Here is a 24,536-nt window from a genome sequence, read left to right on the forward strand (position 1 = left end):
ATTTCTGAAATATTTTTGTCTGGCTATCCACAGCCCAGGCTGATAATTAAGGCTCCATGAAAAATTAAAAACAGGTTTGTTTTTTTTTTTTTCCAAAATGTTGTTAATATTCTTGAATACACATGGTTGCAAACCAATATGATCACAGCCTGGTTTATAAGGAACACTTACCAGGAACATCAGCCTGATCAATCTGGGCCATAGTTATCAAGTGTCTGTTGATCAGTTCCTGAAGAACAAATTAAGGCAAGTTTTGAACATTATAATTCAGCTTGTCACGTTTGATAAGTTAACAGTACACTGTCTTTGAAGTACCTGCTACTTGTACTAAAATAGGGAGTTGATACAAGTGTCTAGGCAGGAGCAGGGAGAAGACCACTAGCTTGAAAACGTTAATGACAAAACATAAATTCTTGAAGGAAGGAGCTGCAGAAGACACATCAACTAGAGTTAGCATTGACAGAGGCACACTACTGCAGTGAAGATGAAATAAGTAACAGTCAGAGCCCATCCTCAGAGAAGGGCTCCTTAACCAACACCTACACATACTTTCATTTCAGTGAAAAACTTCACAACTGGACAGGGTAACAGCTTAAAGGAATACTACATTAATGAACTCGCACCAAAACAATACACATCTGAACAGCAAATCCTGGTATGGAGATTATACAGCAGTCACATATGCTATAGCCCACCCACATCCCCCTCTTGCACTCAATCCATTACAGGAGTCGATGTTTTAAATTCTCCACAGGAAAAATAGACTGCACAGATTTTGACTGGCTACTTCTTTTCTACTATTAGCAATTCTCTAGTTTTTGCCAATATATGTAATTTTCCTTTTAAGTTCTCAGTACCTGTCTGAGCTCATCTGCCATGAAGAACGAAGGTGCATTTGCTTTTGGCTGCATGTAAGCAACATGAGGTGCAGCTGGATGGTAAATGTGGTAGTTCGGAAATACCTGGAAACAAAACATTTTAAGAAGCAGTTTAAAATCCTTACAAATAGGGGAAAACCAAAGATTTTTGTCATCCTTTTCGTTTGAACTACTACATTACTATTTCCTCATGTGATATTCACTACAAATGACTTCAAGGAGGTTTGTATATGTATGTATAAAATGATTTTAACACCTTTGTAACTGTCTTTTCCCCTCCACTACAAATGTAAGAATTACTTACCCTACCAGAAAAAAAAAAAGGTTTTTTATGTTTTCTTATTTGGAATGTATCCACTAAGATACACATAAAATGGTTTGACAGGACAAGAGGGAACGGCCTCAAGCTCTGCCAGGGGAGGTTTAGGCTGGACATTAGGAAAAAGCTTTCACAGAAAGGGTCACTGGGCACTGGAACAGGCTGCCCAGGGTGGTGCTCGAGTCACCTTCCCTGGAGGTGTTTGGGGCACGGGTGGACGAGGTGCTGAGGGGCATGGTTTAGTGTTTGATAGGAATGGCTGGACTCGATGATCCGGTGGGTCTCTTCCCACCTGGTTATTCTATGATTCTTGCTGTATAAAAATCCAAAATGCTACACAGAGGCAAAAAAATACATTAAAAATTCTCTGGTCCTTAAATTTCAGTGATTTTGGAGAAAAATAAACACAAGTAAAAGGCCAAATCTTCATATAAGATAAGGATTTCAGACCGTTAAGGATAATCTCTGTAGTATCAACCAATCTAGCATTTGTAAACTCCATGCACTTCTGTATCAAAAGGAAACATACCATTCCTGTGAGAGGTGCTGGAGTTGTATCTGTGTAGAAGTACGTTGTTCCACCTACTGTTTCCTTCTGGATCACCTGGCCAGTAGACGGAGGCTGAGAGACAGCATTAGTGACAGAAGCAGAGGCACTAGTAGGCACCATATAGTTTGCTGGGTTAGGAGTATGACTTCTTCTTCGAGGAGCAGGAGATGTATGAGGAGTTATTTTGGGGGAATGAAGAGGAGATGATCCTGCTGACAGTGACATTCCTTAAAGAAATACAAGAAGATATTCTTGATCAAATCCATCATAAAAGACACCCTAGCAATTTAAAAAAAAAAAACAACCAAACAAAAACAGTCTCTACTACCAGGTGAGATGCCTAAGGATTGCTACATCAATATGAAGAGTTAAAAAATAAAACGTTTAGAGCAAGAACTAACAGATGTATTTCCCAAAAAATCTTCGTTCAGTTCAGAGAGAAAGGGCTTGGGAACTTTTGATCTATACACGAAGAACTGGAATGAAAGACATAGAAGTAATACAAAGGGGGAGTTGAATCAAATTAATGCTGCGTCTAGAAGAGAGTTTATTAAAAGGATCAAATATTAATGACTATATGGTAAGTGAATGTTTATGTAAGTTATGTGAGCAGTCAATGGAGTCTGCTAAGCTGTCACTGGCTCCACCCAGTAGTACCTTTTGCTAGAACTAATTCCACAGCTATGAATGAGTATTAGAGTTAAATCTCCAGTGAATCCAGCACAAAAATAAGCAACACAATATGCTACTTTTCATAATTTCAGGAAAGAGACTATTTTGCTATATTAAATTAAAAATAGTCCTCAAAAAGATCTATTTGTTATGCAAATAGGTAAGTTCTCAGAATACGAAGTCCATTAGGCATTCATGCTGAAATGTTTAAAACGTACTTAAAATCATATTGCTGACTGGTGTTTACCCTCCACACTAGACACGCAACTCAACTGAAACTCGACAAGCTCAGCTTCTAAACAAAGGACCTCAGAGGGGAAAAATAAGGCCAACTTTTCTTGCACACATACATTTTAATTACCAAAAAGCAGTTCAGTTACTTCAACAATCATCATCCACAGAATTCACAGATAAGTTTAGTTATAAAAGCTTAGATGTCAAAACAACCTTCCAGGGCAAGGAAGAATTACCCTTCAGAAAACTCAGTATTACTAGTAGAAGACTAGATGTTTAGGTATTCAGATTAATCTAAAGAGTATCTATGAAACTTATTGTTGCTCAGTTCAGATTGAGACATACTTTCTCTTCTTTAACAGTCAGAATTACATTAGTCATACTAAATTCTTCTTCTGAAAGGATAGAAGACACACAACTTTGCTATTTAATGCTCTACGGAGAGCTGAAAACTCTTTTCTAATTAAGAATTAATTTACTTGGCACTCAGACACTCCTTTACATTATTTCTATTTATAAGCTCTGGAAGCAATTTAAGCAAGTATCTGCGTAATAAAGTCAAGAGCAATTTCTTTTTGCATACAATTTTTACTTAACAAAAGCTAGTTTAGTTACTTCAATCAAGAGTTATTGTATGCAGAGTTCTCAATATGCATCATTAGTAACATGCAGGAGTGTCTTTACACTAATGTCTTGTCTCTACAGTAGTTGCATCCCTTCTACATTTACTTTTTTCTTTTTTTTTTTAACAAGCCACAAAAGCAAATCATAATTTTAGTAGTAACAATTTAATCAGTAGTTGGGGGAAAAATTATTTTGAAGCTACTGTATCCTAATTATATTAACAGAATTTTTGTAACCTTTCATTTAGCTCCAATCATTTATGGTTTTGACATCTCAAAAGCCATGTATATTAATTCAGAACAATTACTTTTTTTGTCCTTAAAAAGTGAACAGTTCTAACAAAAAAAATCATAAGAAAACTTTATGCCTTTTTCTTTTGTTTGGTCTCTCTGGTCATTTATTCTTTCGACAAAATATAAGAATAAGACTATAAGAATATGAAAACTATAAAAATATAAAGTCTAGACTTTTCTGGATGGGAACTTTTCTTTATATTAATACACGTACGTGTGTGTATACACACTTTATAGATAAGCAATACTGTAGAATAATTACTTGCTGCTTGGTGTGTTAACATAATAAAAGGTGAATTATAATAGGCACTATTGAATGTTTTATTTTTAAACTACTTCCAAATGGTAACATTTAGTCTCCTAAAAATCTGTTTACAGATCAACCGTATGATTGTAAAACATTATGCATTGTAATAGTACTGGTTTACACTATAAAAAGTGCATTTCCGTTAAGGTAAAAGCTGCTGTGAGCAACTAACACTTAATCATTCCAACAGCTACTGTAGAGATGATCACATTTTTAACAAAAGCTAAAACGTGAAGGAATTCTTAATCCACCATGGGAAAAGAACAATTTCAAAGGAAAAAATATATTACCATTAAAATTTAAAGTATAGCTAATTAAAGCGGCCATAAATCTGAAGCAGCTGTACAATGCATCTACCATGTTCAAGGGATTCTTTTCATCCAGGTGCAGTTACTGACATGTCTTTTTCACTCCATTCCAACAAAACACACTATTGACTAAAGCGCTTGCAAGCACAATCTCCACACAGATAGAAATAACTGGTTTCAAGAAACTTTTTTTTCCCCCCAAATAAAACATTCAACTGTAGGAACCAGGAAAAAACAAACAAACAAAAAAAAACCCAGCAGCCTTCACATATACTAATGAAAAATTAACTGAAGACTTCTCTACTTTAAAATAAAAACTGTTCTTACAGGACAAACTATACAGTAAATCTTATCTCAGAAATGAAAGTGACATCTTGCAACCTTGCTAAAATTATACTGCGACCTTCTACTGGAACTTTCTCAGACAAAAAGAAAACCCAGATCTATCATTAGCTGTTCTTACTGCTACAATTGCAAATAATTTCCACTGTAAGATATACTTTTTAAAAATTTATTCCTGCCAAAGAATGGTTACAATTATAAATCTTGATTTCAGAAGGACATTGAGAGTTCAATGAAAATCATCTGGTGGGCAGCACATACAGGCATATTATTTGCCAATATACATAGTAAGTTCAAGATATGAAAGAAGCTTGACTACTACTAGAACAATACAGTACAATAAACTGGCTGCTAGTGCTGCAGCAAACCTTCAAGGTGACAGATTCTAAGACACCTGCACTAAACTCTGCAATCTAAATAAATAAGTACTAATTGTTAGGCAATGAATGTCACATAAAAAAGAAAGAATTATTACAGTGAAACTGGTACATAGCTGAGTACTTACAGAAGCAATTAACTGGATGTGCAAATTTAAGTAGATCTCACCAGCTTAATTAGTATTTCAATCAGTTAAAGCCCTACTAATATTAATATTTAACCACAACAACTTAAAGAAGAAAATAAAGGAAAATGACTATATTAAAAGGTAAGCATATATTCCTGCTGATTCATATTCAAGGAAAAACACAGTACTGGACATACAATAGTAATAATGTGGTGACTATGGAACCGCTCCTCACAGAATCAGACACGCTGTTTTAAATAGCACTATTTATATGTGCACTTATTCACTAAAAGGTCTAAGAAAAATCTACCATTTATAATTTTACAATTTATTTTTATATTGCATAAAAATATAAACATTGTACCAGTGATCCTGACAAGAAAACCCCAGACATTTTTAAGCTTTCCTACAAGACAGTTTAGTGTTCCTCTATACTAAAATACCAATAAGTACTAAGACAAACATCAAATAGAGTGCTCCAAACTGTTCTGAGACCTATCTACTAGTAACAGTGGCTCTTTCTTGCCTAGGGAAAATTAAGGGAATCTTAATACACTTCACAAAGCAGCCAAACACTATCGTGAAGAGTAAACTGCAAGGGGAAAGGGCTTCTTCCACTTCAATTATTTACATCTATAAAACAGTGTCATGGTACACAGCTCTCATAGTATCATACCAACATGGAAATGGTTGTGGGATTTGAAGGCCTTTTCACAACATTCAGTGATTGTAACAGGCAGCCTACACATACCCAGAGCTCATGCTGCTATTCTCATTTTAGGTAGAGCATGAGGTCATATTTACATATCCCTCTTTAATGTTATATTTTTGCTTCTTCCGTTGTTTTTATTCTGAAGTTTCATCATGACTGAGGAAAGGGAAGTTACTGACTTTGAAATTCATTTCAGACAGTGCTCAAAGATATTTTATGTGATTAACACTTTTAGTAAAGCTTTGTAGCATGCAATGTATTTGAATTAAAAGCTAGGTTGTATTTTGAATCCGTGAATTCATATAGACAAAAGGATCACAGAAAGGGCATCAAGCATGATCTCTCAAAGGACTCGGTGTCTACAGTTTTTGGATACATGGAAGTTGAAACTTAATGAAGCAGGATGACATTAAGCTCACGTGCATACAATTCAGCTGGCCTACAAGGTAAATACTTCAGGAATCCAGTAAATGTTCTATTAACATACTTCCTTACCTTTGCCTACAAATTTACTCCAGCTACAACGATACACTTATGCCTCTAAGACACATTCAGAGGTCAAAAATTACGCATTTACCATTTTATCACTATAATAATATTTTATACCCTAGACTAGAAGGTACATTTAGAGGAATAACTAAATTAAGTAAATAAAACCAGACTTTTTCAATAACTTCTTTCAAGCAGCATCTATAAATTCACTATATATGTCTTTTTCTTATAAGCTCACTATCAGGTCACTAGTATTATAGCTGTGTAATTCCAAGTTCATTAAATCTGTTTAATTCCCTAAACATCTTTCATAAGTTTTTTTTCCTCAGTTTTATTTGGGATAAAACTAATGTTACAATCTCCTCTGCTTTCTTCCTCTCTTGTAGTGTTCTAGAACGACTGGAATTTTCTAAGAAGAATGGCTGCATCATGTGGGAGGTCAGAACAAGTTCTTGGTGCCCTGGGCCACTCAAACCACCTCAGCTGAAGATGGTTCATTTCCAGATGAGGTCACAAGTTCCGAGAGCCACACTCTAGTAGCCTGGCATGAATGCAGATGTGTCAACTAGACAAGAACATCACCTTTACACTCTTGGCTCCTATAACCTGCAGATATGGACTGGCAGCAGAAATGAGGTCTCTAACATTCTGCGTAAGCTCAGAGCCTGTCTTAGACTAAATACAGAAGCAAGAGCAATTTGATGCCATTTCTTCTACAACAAAGGTCTCACTCTTTAGCTATAACTTAAGCAAACAAAGCCAAGCCAAAGATTTTCTCTGCTGGGGGCCAAATATCTGTTGTGTCTCAAGTTTAACACGGCAATGATGTCTTATCACTTTGATGACATTCATTAACTTTCTTTCATATACTTTGCTGCATGTTACTAGTACTGCATGGCACTAGTACTCTGAAACCATTACACAGCACTGGCTAAGTTAAGCTTGTTAGCAGAAGTACTATTTGAGGATAGTCAATAACTCACTGAATTTCCTGTACAAATAATAAACAGGATATATTTGCTAACAAGAGAATGGAAAGAGCAAGCACAGGGTATGATCCAGGGGAGCTTAAGGAAAGGTTTAAAAAGGGTGAGGGATATCTGTCCAAAACTGTTCAAGAGGATAATTTTCTCCAGCTATTTGTGTAAGTCACATTTTATCTCACTGTTTTCAAATTGTATTAAAGGCTACAAAGATAAAGATGGACTCTGTGTTGAGATTATGTTAGAAAGCACTTATCTAAGTAAATAAACATTAAAGTAGGAGTAACTTTCTTCCATGCTAAGCCCTTATGTGTAGGTCAATTGTGGGTAAAAGTTATCTATTAAAGTTTGCTAGCTTTCAGTTGGTTTTTTTTCCAGTATTTCTGCAGTACTGTTGATAAGACAGGCAGAGCAAAAATTTTCCAGGGACAATCAATTTTGTGAAGTTACCTACGAAATACAAGATGTCAAAAGTGGTTTTGATTTACATCTACCTTTAAGGAAATCTCAGTAATTAGTAATGTGAAAGAACTTGATTTTTTCCACCCTCAAGAAGTAAATCTGTTTTCATCATTTAACTACTTTGTTACAGGTGAATTAACTATGGAATTTTTTACAAATTACTCCTACTATATTTCCTTATTCCTTATGAAATATTACTTTCCACCAGTATGCTGTAAACTACTATAAACAATCTTAATCTCATGCAAATGCTTAAATTTTATATGTTTCCTAACAGTTATTCTACTGGTGAAGATGCACCATATAACTAGGAGACTTTTCTTTATTTAAAGGAAAATTATACGAATTCATCACGTTGGTTTCACTTGAACTTATTTCCCTTATTTAAAACTAACAAATCTCAACAATAATTTTTAAGGATAATTTCAGAACATATTTCAATATTTTTTATTTCAGTAGGGGCATCTATGTTTCTAGGAGCTCAAATTGTTGTACAAACCTCTGATCAACAATGTTACTTATCCTTTCAAGTATTACTTACAGATAGTAAAGAAATTGGACTGTGAAGGATCCCTCTGAGACCCCACTGGGCACTTTCCAACAGTAGGTCATTTTACTGTATTCTATTTAATCCTTTATAAACTTTTCAATCCAGGTGACAAGGCTGAGAGGCATATAAACACAACAGTTTCCAATAAGACTGTACAGCACAATATAGACAAAAATCAGACGCAGTACTGCAACACATTCATTTGGGCAGCAGAAGCATCAATCCCTTTCTCAGCCTGTTCCAATAATTAGAAATGAGAGCTAAGCACTGGCTTCTTTCACATTGACAAGAGATTTATCCCCCAGCATCATGGAAGACTGAAGTTCAATTTAACATGAAAAAACCCAAGTTTTACAATATTTGCCCCTCTGCCTTCTGGCAGCTGCCTAATGCTTCTTGTCTATCGCAATAGATTGTCAAAGGTTTAAGCACACACAGAAACTTGCTAAAGGATCTGCAATGTGTAATATCTTATATCTTGCATTACTTCATGTTATTTGAAAATTAATATTAGAATTAAAATAACTTTTTAATATCAGAAGTTAAAAAGATGCATGAAGAGTTTGATCTTTTTAAGTGTAAAAAAAAAATCTCGTCACTCAACTATATGACTACATGGAACATTTTGTAAGAGTTTTAAACACGGGAAATATTCATAAATTGGTCTTAAAGGTGAGATTACATATGACCTACAATAACAACAGTACAACGCAAGGCAAATTACTTTAGAATAAACCTATCTTCTTGTTTTTCACAGATTTTTAAGTCCTCATATATACTCATTAACATTCAAAACAATTACTTCTAGATTACATGTTCTAGAAACAGATCAAAAGACCAGATCAGTGTGTGGTAAGCAGAACACATTCACTGCAGACTGCAGTGCATTTCTAGAGTGAGGGTTGTTTATCTTCAGGTACTGCTCTGGTAAGGACCACATCAGGTACAGTATGTAATAACTCAGCACCTGTGCTCAAAAGGCACAGGAAATATTAGGTTGAGTTAATTTCAGTGCTGCTGCAGCTAAACAGATTTCACAGACTGCAGTGTGACTTCCCTATTACTGGAAGAAAAATTCCAAGTTCCTGCACTTCTATATGCTTGAAAACTGTCTTAAAACAAAGACCAGGAGGTGGCAACATTTATATCTGATAAAAACTTGATCGCTATCTGTACAGGGTTATGTTTGACATTAAGCTAAGATAAGCAACTGTACTGCAAATCGTTACTCTCAACTTACCTGGAGCTAGCCCAGCAGTAGCAGGACCTCCCATGGAGGGGTGAGAGAACAAGGCTTGAGAGAAGGCAGACACACTTGACTGGGATACGTTACTCAGCCTGGAGGTTGATCCTCCTTTAGGAATAAACTCACTTGCAGAAGGATTTGGTGTCTGTTTAAAAACAAATGTAAATTAAATGTTTGTTACATGTGAAAAAATGGTCAGTGCCTATTTGGTAGAAAACACCTTCTAGGCAAGCCTACTGAGTGCAGGGGACACTAAGTTACACAGAACTTGCTGACAAGCACAGCACATACTAGAAGCTGGTCAGCACAAACAAATCTAAACGTGTTTCTAGCTTACATCTTGCTAATGCTTAAGTAGCATTAGCAAGATTTCTGTATCAATAGCTGATGTATGAGTTCATACAAACACTTTGCAAAAGGCTTCCCATAAGCGTTACATTATGAAGTCTGAGAATAGACTTAACACTGAGAAAGCCTTGTCACTGCTGCACGGACCATTCTTAAATGACTTTAGGTATTTCCACTAAAACTAAGTAGTGGTTTCAAATTCAAACAGCAAAAATGATTCATGCTGAAGAAGTCAACCCCCCACCTCTACTCCAAATATGCCTGTCTGTTCCCTTTTCTTGTGAAATTAACTTCTGATTTAATTGTCAATTCTATTTAAGTAGCACCTTTAATTTGCCACCACAGAAACATAGCAGTGACCACCAAACACCCAGTATTTATTAGTACATAAAACATATTGCACACCAGGGGGTGGTTGATTCACCTTCCCTGGAGGTGTTTAAGGCACGGGTGGACGAGGTGCTAAGGGGCATGGTTTAGTGTTTGATAGGAATGTTTGGACTCGATCCGGTGGGTCTCTTCCAACCTGGTTATTCTATGATTCTATGAAAACTTAATCTCTATTAAAATCTGTCCACATGGTTTTATAGTTTATAGGGGTGGTGGCATTTCTTTTGGGGTGAGGTTTTTGTTTGCTTTAGGATGGGGAGTAAAAATCCTAATTAGACCTCAAAAGGCAAAAAGCTTATTATTGGACAGCCAGTTACAAAAGACATTACTGGAATAAATAAGAAATTAAGACAAGAAATAAAACCAATTATTACATTAATACACTGAAAACCAACAAAGTTAAGCTTATTAAGTAATCAGACTACTGTTAGCTAATTCTTAATTTTTTTTAAAGCAAATTATATTGCACTACCTTGGTTTTAGGAAATATATCAACTATAACCAAATATATCAACTGTTAGTTGAATTACCAATATTGATTTTTACTAGTATGAAGAAAGTGGCATCAGAGAAGCTAAGTTACTGTCAAACTAGAAAAAAGTGTGATTACAAATCACTAATTTAGACAGTGAAGAGAAGCATTTGAAAAAGATTCTAATTTTGTGTTATACTGTTTTTAACATATTTGAGTACTTCAGCCAAATATAGTAATTACGTATTTCAAAGCACTGGAAAAGAAAGAGGATTCCAAAAGCTGTAAAATTAAACAGGAAGTTCAGGTTTAAAAGCAAATAATAAGAACATTCCACTTTTCACCACACAGTAAATTTTAACCACTAACAACCTTATGATGTTACATATTAGTCATTCTATATGCACATGAATATTCAAAACCAGCCAGAACCAAATATCCAGATTGACAGAGTAAAACAGGTTCACTTGAGTAAAAAGTTCATAAGAATCTTAACTCATCAACTACATTTAGTTAAAACTCGGTAAAGGTATACACTAACGCAGCAAAGCAAATGGTAAGTTGCATTAGACAGACTAAAAGCAAATAACCAGTATATTTAAACTCAAACAGAAATATTCTGGACTTATCTTAATTTTAGGTACAAGAATTACTAAGAGACTGGTGTTCCTTTACGCAAAGTCTGGCATGAAACAATTCAGCCAAATCTGCACCAAAACTGGAGAAAATTACAGAGGTGGTAAAGAGCAGAGTAGAATTTGTCCAAATAGTGATACAGCTGAAAAGTCATCATCAACCAAAACAGCTGGGACATCAAGGGATAAAATCTGGAGCATCTTGCTAAGAGTACGTAATTTTGAAGAACTACACAAGATTCACATTTTTCCATTGCTAAAACTAGCCATGACACATCCAGAGATCTACCACACCTGAATACTGCATCAACTGGGTGACAAGGGCAGAATATGGCAAAAAAACCTGAAGCATGCAAGTGGTGGGAAAAACACCTTCTGGAAGATAACCTCAGCCTTTCCTAGACTAACTGAGAGTTCCCAAAATCCCATCCATACCATTCCAGCCAAACTCTCAAAACTTTCACCAACTGATTCAATTAATGCCTACAGAACAGGACTGTTTCTTATTTCTAAATACATTCTGAAAGTTCTCATAGACAGTTTTGGTCACCAAAAGTTACTTATACATCCATCATAACTTCAAACTGAAGCTACTTGAGAGCTCCAGGTGTTTCAATTTATTCAAGTGGAAGAGTCAAACCCAGGAACCTGCTAGTTTGAGTTTACACTGCAGAACTGCAAACAGCCATGGGTAAAGCCTGATGGAAATTCAGTTGTTTTTATTTTTTTTTTGTGCCACAATTCAGGATTAGAATCAAAGCCTTACATCTTGTTTCCATATAACTTTGATGAAAGCATTTTATATGAGCAAACAGATTGACTTGCACAGCTAGACCCTTTACTATAGGAGCCTATGATGTTACAAGCATAAAGCTGTAATCCAAGACTTTACTCATTGGTAAAAGGAAGTTATTTAAATTTTGGTTGTAATCTTAAAAGACCCTTCCACATTCAAGCTCTTTCCTAAATGCAGAAAAATACTGGAGCTCCACAGCCACCAGCCAGAATAAATCATAAACAACTACAACAAACTTTAATAATCTGTGGTCAAAACCAGATAATGCTTTGTCATAAACTTTGAAGCTTAAGACCCAGACCACATTTAAATACATTAAATCTATGTGAAGCTCCAGTTCTTACAATGTTTCCAAAAGCACGCAAGTTTCCATTGGAAGCAAAACTTTTCTGCATACATTGCTTCCAACAAAATAATAATAAAAGTAACACTTTTTTAGCATATAGGCTAGATTAAATGTATCCTTAAAGCCCCATGGAGTATCAAAGTATGCTGTAACACAGGGATGCACAAGTTATGCAGCCTTTGGAAGGTCATGCAAGGATCCCACAGGAGCAGTGGAAATCACCCACCCTCTCTCACTTCCATCTCTCACTTCCATGAGTTCAACATCTCACAACAGAGCTGTACAGCAGTGGCAGAGCCACCATCTCTGTTTCAGTAGCTGCAACTATACTCCATTAGATCAGTCCTGGTGCCACATGCTACCAAAGCCAAGAGCTAGTTATCTAAAGCAAGAAGTAGGCTGATTTCACTTTATTTCAGAATAATGTGCTAATGTACTTACCGTGTTAAAACTGGTTACAAGCCTTTTGGGGTTTGTTTTTTTTGTTTTGTTTTCCTGCACCTCCAAATTCGTGCTGATCTGTTCTGACATCCCAAATTGCATAATCAGAAAAGAAAAGCAGAAAGCCAGCACTAAACTATACTCATGCTATAACCAGGGCAGTCTTCTGTTGGTTTATTTTTGATATAGCTCTCAGAATATCTCTTAGGAATCCAAAAAACATCCAGCAGTGTTGCTGGGTTGTTATGTGTGCTTATTTTTTTGTTGTTTTCAAGGAGGGTTCTTGTTGCTTTAAAATGGACAGGTCTGCCATATGAGAAGCTTCATTTTACGAAGAGAGCATCAATGTAATCCTTCTGTTTCCAGGATTCCTTGTTAACTACAACATCAGGGAAGGACACATCCTGGGATGGCAGATCACCCCAGTTCATACTAGGAGGCCACCAAGGGATTGAAAGCAAGTCTCTTTCCCTCACAGTATTTAATTTGTGCAATATGCCTCCTCATCACAATTACTGTGACACACTATCACAGTGCCCATAAAATAAGCTCTACTAAATTTCAACTCATCAGCATTACTAGCTTCATTGCCCTCCTGCTCTTCCAGAAGAATAAGTGACAATTTCATTAAAACTGGGTAAAATTTGGAGGCTGAAGAGTTTGGATTTGTTTTTTTCTCAAATCATGACAGCGCTCGGACAAATAAAATTACTAGCAAGGTTTAGTTACATTTTAGCAAGTAGATCTCATATTTATTTAACAAAACACTTGAAAGTACTGTAAAAACTATCAAGTCCAAGTTCTTGATTAAAATATTTGAAAAACTAATTTCTATAGACTTTTTTGGTTCAAGAAACAAAAAAAAAAAATCACATCAGTCATGGTGCTTAAGAACTGACATGTAACAAAAATGTAGCCCTATTATTTTAAGCAGAATTGCCACTTGCTATTACATTACGTATCATGCAGTGGTGTAGTAGCTCTGGATACTTCCTAATGTATGGTAGGAAATATCACTGAAGAACATACTTTGATTTATTAATTTTTTACCTTTTTTAAATGCACAACCCAGAATAACTCAATTCTATGGACTCTACTTTTAATCATGGAAGTTTAACACAATATTTAAAGCAAAGAGATATGGATCATAAATGCACAGCCATGCATGAGAAACAGCTGTACTGTTTTGCAATGCATGTTGTAAACAACCTTGCTTTTTAAAACAGCCTCTTCTTGGACAAAAATCCCTATAAACATCACACCATTAAATTGTATATTCCCATATCTTACACCATACGTTTGGAAGAGAGCAGATTCAAACAGACACATGAACTTCAATACCTGCTAAGCACAGTAGGATCTCAGCGATTTTGAAACGCAATCCTGCATCTCAAATAGATGTGCCCCCATCATAACTTAAGCTTTCTACTTATTGTTTAGCACTGACCATGAGCCAAAATTAAGTTTGTATGACCTCTATTCACACCCGCAAAAAAAATCCCTAAGCAGTCTGTATTTCAAAATACTGAACAGCAGGGCTACTTGTGGATTATACACATACTGAAGTAGAAAAACAAGGTCAATCTGAAATCCCAGTATGGAACTACCGGTTTTTAAGCAGTTTCATGTACCAAACTTCTCCAGTCACTTCTTGTGCTTCTGTAATCAAAGTTTCCAATTTTTAGCCGTTTTCTTGCTTTGTTTTAGCTGTAACTTAGAACACATTCACACTAAAATACCAAGATTTACAATGATCAGAATGAAAACATCACAATAAAATTCCATTTCTCATACATGTACAACTTTATATCCTCTGCAGCCTGTTTTCACATCTTTCCCCATTCACTCTTGCCAGACCCCACTGTTCTCTGCAATCCCTCCCCCTTCTGCTATTTCCCTGTAGCTGGAACATCCTCCTGTTCTTATTTCCATCAGATACACATACACACCCTTTTGCTGAAGTCCAATGACTCCATGCAAAGCTCTGTAACTGCACTGTATAATACAAAATCTCATGCTGTACACAGCTTAAGTATATTACTAAGCTGAAATTCTGGCACAATAAAGGAGCTTGGAATTGCACTCTTCAAAAGCTACATGCTCTGCAGCCAATCCCAAGCTATTGCCACTAACCTTGAGGGGAGCTTCAGCTTCTCATTACTACACTTTCAACACAACTTTGGAGGGCGTAGGTAATGAAAAGACAATGGCTCCTGGCCAGAAACTCCAAGTCACAGACTATAGGCTCTCCAGCCTCCAGAAACATTAGGTTATTCTGCTCCGCTCCAAGCAGAGTAGATAAACAACAAACCTTGCTGCAACACTGAGGAGCAGAGAAAACAATGGAGGACGTGTACAAATGGGGCTTCTCCTGCTGTTGAATGTTCACCTGAACACCTTTCTGATTCTCCTATTAGATACACACAATAAATTCCATCAGTCAGTCTTCTCTCCCTTGAAAGAAGTAATGCTTCACATGTTCCAGCCACCCCTCTGCAACCCTACCTGGTTCTTCTACCAATGTTTCCTTTATGTTTCATCTTTTCTCCACCAGAGGTTGTGTTGCTTCTCCAGCAGCAGAAGGGCCAAGACAGACTTAAGCCCCAATGACCCTACACAATGTAGCATCGGTTGGCCTGTACCACATTGCCTGTTACTCCTGAGTTCAGTAACACAAAGATGTCCAAACATCAAGTAATGCACAACTAGTATTGGTATGGAAGGGCTCACATGGGTAAGCTTCATGTTGGCTCATACATGGCAGAAATTTGGCAAACTGGAAAAAACCCTTAAGACGTCACAGATTGTCTGTTGTCAATTTACCCACTTCACTCCAAAAAAAACATCAAAAAGAACATGACTCACAGAAAGACTAAAATAATCGTAAGCACTACACAAGTGCAAAATAGTATCAGCAGTGCTACAGTTTCCGTCACTATAATTTCCATCTAAATCCCATTTTATGGGACATGAAGCAGATTCCTCCTAGACTAGAATTATCCTTCATTATCAGTCCAAGGATAACCTGTAAATAGATGTTCAAATGCAGCTCTACCTCTCCCCTCTAAAGGAGCTGAAGAAAATTGAGTAATGAAGTAAAGTAACAAAGTTTAACAAACAAGTCGAGAAATATAAACTATCCCAACAGAAAATTAAGAATTTACACTTCCTGATCATGGTGGTTACATCTTCAGATTCTCTACTGAGAGAATTTATTTGCATTAAGTGTTAACCATTTTAACAGAGATCGTTAATTTTACTAGTAGAAACCTTCCTCACATGAAATTTAATATAAAAGGCAGTGTTTATTCACTTTTAGAATACATTTAATGATTACTTTTGCGTCTCCTCCGCAGATCATAACATAATCAAGCTAAGTAAATAGCACAGCAACAGGTGAAGAGAATTACATCATCTCCAAGTCACTCTCCTGGAGGGCCACTATACCTACTTTGTGAAATAAATATTTGATCAGATCTTAACCCATATTTGGAGTAACTGCTTCTAACATTTTCCAGAATTTAAAGTAAAGCATCAAAAATACTGAAAAAGTGACTAGAAAAAATAATTTTACCTGTAAATTGTTTTCTGTGACTCTGTTCCACCAAACCATATTGATGGGTACTCCTGTTTTACACCTGTCAGCCAGACAGCCAATAGGGTTCTTTGTTTTTCTTGCTTTTGATCCCACCGGAACTATCCTCTCATCCAGCATCCCCAGTCGATACTTCCTGGGCTACAAAAAAGAAGGAAAGAAACCAGGCCACTCCTAACAACCCTCATCTAAAGCTACACTGAAACAGTTATTACACTGTGATATGATTTCTGGATTGGTGGAATAGGAAACAATTTGCAAGTAAAATTCATCTGAGACTGTTTCTTTTCAATCCTAACTATTTGGGTACAATAAACAATATTATAAAAAAATAAACTTTAGGGAGTACTAATAATCTGTAAGCAAAACTGTTCATTCACAAGTCAGCCACTGATATATGAAGATAATTCAGGGAATTCTATAAAAATGAGGAATTATTCAGAAAAATTTGTATTTCTCAAATAGATACCTTCAATCACATCATAATAATGAACGCTTCCCTTGTGATTTCTATCAAACAAGAAATTAACATTGGCTTTAGTATTCTTTTTAAATTCAAATTTGCCAAGATTCATCTCCTGAAGAATTGCCTTCAGAAATCAGGTAGAACTGAGTAGTCAATTGCACCAGAACTCAATGAGAAAAACACTTCCGCTCAAGTTAATATTCAAAAGTTTACTTCAGCTACTGTCTTAAGTGATAACATACAAGAAATACCATAATGCATTCAAAACTAACTTAAAATTGAGAAAATAAAACATACTTCAGTAAGGTACTCGCATCTCAGTAAGGGTGACATTTCTATTACACTGGTAATGATCTCTTCTAACAAAACTACTTCTAAAGCATCATATGAACATGAAATTGAAAAAAAACATACTGTAAATCTATTAAAGACTTTCAAATAGGTAAAGTACAGAAGTTCTTCAGATTTCTCTATGCTTTCCAACTTGTGTGTACCTACCCAGATAGCAGATATCACCAAAATAAGTATTTTGGCATCTAAGTATATTTAGATCAGCACTTTTTGTTTCAATCTTACCAACAACTTGACCAAATTGCAGGGGTTGGTCTGTTTTAATTTTGCTGTGGATTGTTTTTTATTACTGTGAAAATGAAACTATAATCATGTGGATAAAGATGACTTTTTGAGTAATCAAAGCTTAATTTACCTTTATTCAGATATCTACTTCATCTGGCACCTTAGAAATCTTAGCAATTTGCACCTTGACATGCATTTTAAAAATTATTCCTCAGAAAACTAGGTGAAAATATAATAATTGGAGAGGATTCCCCACTCACACACGAACAATTTGTAAAACATGAGACAAAACTACCATAAAATGGCTGCAAAGCCAAAACCTAATCAGATTCCCTCCGCTACTTCCCTGAAAACATGTAGGCTGAAAGCTTTACAAAGAATTAAAACTGAGTCACCAGTATCTTGTTCACATAAAACAAACAACAAAACCAGCACAAACTAAAAACCACTTACAAAATACACAACAATAAAAAGCCAATATTGACTATGAACTACAAAGGCGATAAACTCAATTAAGGTCAAGTTAACAAATGGGAATAACAATAAACAAGACTGAATTTTGCCATACTAATTAGAAATTAGATAAATTGTGCAACAGGTAGCACAAATATCTCCTACAGTTCAAATACTGCTGATGACAAATCTAAATACTGGTTGCTTATCGGGAGAGTCACTCAACTATTGGGCAACTTACTATCTTAGTAATTCAGAAGGACAACTAGTATCATCAACTGCAAAGCTGTAAGGTCTTAGAAGTCAGACATACCAACAGCGTTGGACTTGAGGGCAGTGTTTAAATACAGTACGCATTTTCCTTAGCCTGGCTACTGGAAATGGTGATAATTTAATGAAGAGTAACAGTTTCCCTGGCAGCTTCCCCAGCTCTCAGCACATGCTACCAAGTGCATTAGCAATCTGCCTCAGACTATTGGACTACAACCCAGAGTCCAAACACGTTCCAATTCATAAAGGGTTCTTCTAATCTTCCATAGCAATACTAAAAGGTCATCTACAAATATTCTGACAAGAACCAAAAGAGGAACTGAGCCAACAGGGAGGAGGCTATTTCTGTTACAATGGGATTCAGGCTCCAGGCAAGAGAATTAAACTGTATTTTAGACTCTATGTAGGACCATACTGGGGGCTGGGGGAAGTAATGGTCAATTCTTTAATAAAGAAATAGGGGATTACTAGTCCAGGATTTTATTGTTCAGACAGACGTTAGAAGATAGAATATATAATACTAGAATTTGGAAACAAATTTCAGTCTATTTGCGTCAAACTAATTCTAAATTACAATGCAAGATGAGAGATTCAACAGAAAGTGAAGATCAAATAGATTGAACCACTTGAGTAAGCCTGTAAGCTTTGCTACAACCCTGCCCTCTACACAGAGCACCAACTAAAGCAACAGAGGCAGAACGGGGCATCTTGAAACAAGCAAGAATTCACCGACCACTGATCATTTGTGCACTAAACTAGTTTCTACCTAAAACAGAGGCATGACAATCTGGATAAACAAACCCAGCTTCCTGATATGGGGACAATTTCTCTTGGATGATTACAAACACAATTGCATTTCTGCCTTTCTTAAAGTCCTCCTGTGAAGTAAAAAAACCCATTCAGCCATACAGATTTAGGGATGGTTCAACACACTGAACTTTTTTTTCAGGGCAGGGAAGGTTGCTAAAGCTTGAAAAATACTTTATAATCCTTTCAAAAGTATTTCTCGAACTATTTTCCAACTCCTAGTAAGGTTACAAGTTCTAAACGAGTCGTGAAAGGTCAAAAACATCACAATTATTTATAAAGGGAAAAATAAGGTTAAACTAAAATAATCAAAATGAAATCTAAGAGAAAGAAAAAATCAACAAAACCAAATTATTCTAAAGTATTACTGGAAGAGTTCAGTTACTTCTGGGCAAAGAAGTGTGAAGCAGTAATAATTGCTGGCTGCAAATGTTTACATGAGGCAGGGAACAGCTAAGAACCTTTAATTGCTAGCAACAGCTTGGCTCCCTGGGGTAAGAAGGGTAAGCATTTTCAACCATAGCTAGTAATTATACACTTTGCCCTGTAGAACCAAGCTGCTGCCAACAATTAATGATAGGAAGCTAACTGGTGGGCATGGTTAGAGAGAAGGTGTTACATTAGGGAAGAAAATTCCAAAGTCTGAAAAACAGTACACTTGAACAAAAGAAATCCACACTAAACCCAAAAATACCCTTCCTGAGTAGCATCTTCGTATCAGAACACCACTACAGATAAGTAACTTAATTAGCCCACACTAGAAAATATTCCTCAACTCAGTTTAATTACTTGCTTCCCATTCATTCAACAAGAAGTTTGGGGACGCATTTAGCAAGTCTATTTTCTTCCTGCTATTTGCTGCGACTGTCTTTACTCCCAGTTCCTCTTCTTTCATGCACAGTGGGCAATGCCACACACTTCCTATTTGTAGTTCAGGGCTGGACATGCCACTGGTCTAAGAGGTTCAAAGGCTATCCTAGAGGAATAAGTCTAAACAAGAAAAGATTTAAAGATTCAAACTATAAAAGACTCCGCCTGTCTAATAACTTCAAGTCCAGATAAGGTGGGAAAAAAATCAAACTACACAATTAGGAAGTTTTCTTCCACTGAAGATCTCCCGTTGTATTTTCTCAGGATCACTTGTGCCCTGAATTACATTTCTGTTCCTTAAAATGCACTTACCTCTAGTTGACTTTGAATTTTAGATTTACAAGACATTTTCTGTACTAAAAACTACATAATGACGTTTGGCATACAAACACACAAGCATGCTATTGTGTTTTAAATTACTGTGAATAATCTGAGCCACAGTAATGCTATGTGTATATACTACTGAAGAAAATAATCATTGCTATTTTCATCCAACAGCCAAAACCAATTAGGTGGAATAAGGCAGTGCATGAACATCCAGCTGATACGGATACCAACTGCAATACATTATTGAGAAAATGCTAAGAAGCATCTTAATTGTGAACACAACTGCATAACTGTAATAAGTTAGTAACAAGTTCTACAAGGTGTTACACATGAATGTTAGGTTTAGCAGCCAGGAGTATCCTAATAGATTTGCAAGCCAGTAATATGAAAAAAAAGCTGTCTCGACCCTACTTCTTAAGCTTTGTGGCCAACAGAGCTACAAATTCTTTCACATGGTTTGGGTTTGCTGCTAACAGAGATATTCTCTCCTCCTCCTCTTTAATTACAACCTCTCACTGGTAGAGGGGCAGATGATATTTGTTTTCTGTGTGTCAACTTCTGAAGGCTAGAATCAGCATTTTTACTTTGATATGACAAAAAAACAGAATAGCAGCCTGGTCAACAGGTTAAAAGTGTGTGTATGGTTAGCTGGGTTTTGGTTTTCTTTCTTACGAAAAAAAGAAAAGTAGTCTAAAATTAAAATTATAAACATTATAAAAGCTTATAATGTTATACATTGAGATTATATGCACTTACAGACAGTAACCCTCCCATCTGAAACCCTTATTTTAAAATTATTCATGAAACCCTGGGGTTGGCTGGGGACAGAACTTCCACTAGTTGAAAGGTATCATACAGAGACAATCAAAAAATATTCTTCTACCCAGAGAAAACAAAAACGTGCATTTGGCATGGAAATAGGTCTTATTTCAGAGCAATATATTTGATCACTAAAAAAAACCCTAACAATCTTGGTTCAATCAAATTTTAGGGTGAAAACTGCAACAAAATCAGGCACTACATCACACATTTTGAACCATAGCTTAGGAAAACTCTTCAGATGTATATACTCAAAAGTATATATGCTGAAGATGTGAAAACCTTGAAAAGTTCAGAAGTTGCAAAGAAAAACTGATGTATCTTTAAGTCAAATTTATTTTCACCAATTCTGCAGCCTAGTTAGTTTGGATGAAGTACGAATTACCACAACAGCTAAAACTAGCACAGATACTGACAAAGTTGTTTATTTACTAAGGAACTAAGACCACTTGCTGAACTAAAATAACCCGCTGGAAAAGCAGGCTTTTTCCACCATTATCAGACCAGATCGTTCTAATTGTGCAGGGAAGATCTGCCAGACTACCACCACCCGAAGTTGTTAGTTTGTTTTTTTGTTTTGTTTTTTTTTCAAAAACTCCACTGCTAAAGGAGCAAACAGCGAGCAAACTACAGGTTTAATGTTTAAAGGTCTCGCTTCTAATAGGCCAGATGGTTTTATATTACTTATTAAAAAGAGTGGGAAAATTATGTATAGTTAAGAATCAGAAAAACGTGTAAGAGGACTAAGCAATGATTTCTCAAAAATAGTATGTTTTCTAGCTGCTTTAAATATTTGTATAGTACCTTCAACAAACTTGTGCACAAGTTTAAAAAAAATCTTTCAATTGTTTTACTGCAAATCATTCTTAAGGACTATATACACCTTGGCATAGAAAGAATCTAATAAAGCTTGTAAATACAAACAAAACCATCTCATACATTAAATGTTAGATTTGTATTTAACTGCTTCAGCTTGTAAGCTGTACTTGATAAAGTCACCTACGTGGCTAACTGAAAAGTTATGCTTTAAAAATGGGGACTGAGGATAGCATTTAAAGTTTTAGATGTTTGTAGGTCATAAAAATCTATCTGACCTGCTTAGATACAATATCAAAACAAGCAAAGGTCTTTATAATACAATTCTAAAGCACATGCTGCACTACGTAGTCATTTTATTCCGCTCTTTTCCTTCAAATACACGACAGGATGAGGCCACAAAAATATGACAACTCCTCATCAATGTAAAAATGTTACACAATTCTGTAAGAAAGTGCTTTAATAATTCAATTTTTGACACAACACAATGATTACTAATCCATACACAAAAATGAATGCAAAAAATACATTTTCTCATGTCAAACCCAAAAATGAAAAATACTATGCAGTATTACCAAGACAGTAAAAGCACACAACTATGGAACAATTCCATTAACTAGCTGTCCCCCCCAAAAAAAATGTAAAATAGATTAGATGATATCATACCCTTAAAACACATTTTAGACCAAAGTAAACATATTACCTACAAATACTTATTATTTTTCTCTAGTCTGCCTTTCTATATTGCTGCAACAACATTTTTTGCATCATTTATAAACTGTAATGTTTTAGTATTACAGTAGGGGTGTATCTATAAATCTAGAAGGAAAAATTCAGATTTGAAACACAAGTATAGCCCAGGTACATTATGAAGTCTGCGCAGACATTCTTCTGTTCACAACACAGTGACGTGATGTTTGGCAATGACCCCTCAAACTTCTCAAAACACGATTCATGCTTCTGAGATGGTATTCAGGAGGCTATGAAACACTAAACAGCTATCTTGGCACATCTTCACTAAAGGCAAATACACCAAGACTAAACTGCACACATGGCTTTTCAGCGAACACCACTGTATCAGAGACGTCAAGATAGAGCTGGAGACGGGAAGCTGCAGAGAAATTTAGCTTCCTGAACAGGTAACAAAACTAGATGGAGGACAGGACACAAAAATATCCTAGCAAAAGTTTAAGTCTCAAGAATTTGGTGTCCACGGGACCTGAAGCTTTATTTTTTGGGAGGTATTTTGAACATGAGGAGAAACTCTCCTTGTACTCATTAAAAAGCTTGCATTTGGGCTGGGTAGTCTTACGTCCAAGTCTTCTGTTTCATAATTATTTTTTCTGCACATTTATCACTGTTGATAACAGTATGTTAAATTAAGTCCAGTCTCATTTGCCATGTACCTCCATAAAGAGGACTAAACAGCAATACCCCATTCACTTCAGTCCAAATAATTTTTCCTATCCTCTCCCTTCTAATCTTGTTTAGAGTCTTTTGGTCCTCATTTTCAGTCACCTAACACCAATGGAAGGCCTTCTGAAAAAGAGATTTCTTCAAAATACATACAAAACAGCATTAAAATTGTATCGAAAGATGTTTGCTATAGCAGTTGGTTCACTCGTGCAGCCTGTGGACTAGCAGTCTTTTTCACCTTATTGGCCCTCTTCTAAGTGAGACTGAACAACTGAAAAAATTGAAATGTACATAAACCAATGTTAGGAACTTGTCAGAAGAGTTCACTTTTCATGAGGATTGAAGGTATGAAAAAAAATGAAAGTAAAATGTAAAAAAAAATGCTTTTCACTACCCTGTAAGGCTGACCAGTGACAAGTAGGGGAACCCTTTAGCTTGGATTGGTGGTAACAGTCTCAGAACAAATTTAAACAAGAGTTTCAACATAGAGGGGGTTTTTTAGCGCATTAAGTTGTCATTCCCTTGGTAGCAGATTCTGATCAGTTACATTGCACATTTTTATAAACTATTTACTTGTACCACCAAAATGAATGCTGGTTTTCCAGCCAGATCATTTCAGGGTTTAGAGGAGCATTTTACTAGATAATGGCTAAATCTAATTTAGGAAAAACACAAAGTTCAGCTTCAGAATGCCACCCTGTTTTTAGCAAGCATATAATGTATTTGAAGAAAAAATAAGTGACATCATTATTCTCAGGAAAGCGGGTTAGTCTATCACTAACTCTAGCTTTTGTTCCATGCTTCACAAATCCTCTTTGTGCACTGTAGATGAATACTTACCTGAAAATCTCTTACAGGAAATTCACTTTAAGGTGCTTGTCTTACTGCATGTGGAGTTACAACAACCGGACAGTAAATCCAGAAGTTTTTACAGTTGACAGAACCTCCACCAAGGCTCCATCTACAGAAATACTTAGCTCCTTTGATTTCATTTTAAGTATCCTACAAAAATGTCTTTAAATAGTAATCTTAGGTTTCTTGAAATCTAAAATTGAAATGCAGTTTAATACTTTCTAAACAGAGAAAATAACCTTAAGAATGTTCATTAAAAAAAATATTAAGGACTATGTTTACTTTTTAAACAAGAAGTAGAACGTGTTTAAACATCAAAATAATCACAAGCAACTTGAATAGTTCAGTCACACTAACTAGTTTC

General features: G+C 35.8%; 1 protein-coding gene across 1 annotated transcript in view; it reads right to left on the reverse strand.

Annotated features, from left to right (window-relative positions):
- PAN3 (poly(A) specific ribonuclease subunit PAN3) overlaps positions 1-24,536 on the reverse strand; it is an 80,442-nt gene that overhangs the window by 27,234 nt on the left and 28,672 nt on the right. Inside the window, exons 7-11 of the mRNA XM_069883147.1 lie at positions 16,480-16,641; positions 9,472-9,622; positions 1,727-1,974; positions 858-962; positions 172-229 (exon numbers count right to left, since the gene is read on the reverse strand). Of these exons, the coding sequence (XP_069739248.1) occupies positions 172-229; positions 858-962; positions 1,727-1,974; positions 9,472-9,622; positions 16,480-16,641 (724 nt within the window). The remainder of the gene's footprint in view (positions 1-171; positions 230-857; positions 963-1,726; positions 1,975-9,471; positions 9,623-16,479; positions 16,642-24,536) is intronic.

Source organism: Phaenicophaeus curvirostris, chromosome 1 (assembly GCF_032191515.1).
Source record: "Phaenicophaeus curvirostris isolate KB17595 chromosome 1, BPBGC_Pcur_1.0, whole genome shotgun sequence".
Taxonomy (NCBI): domain Eukaryota; kingdom Metazoa; phylum Chordata; class Aves; order Cuculiformes; family Cuculidae; genus Phaenicophaeus; species Phaenicophaeus curvirostris.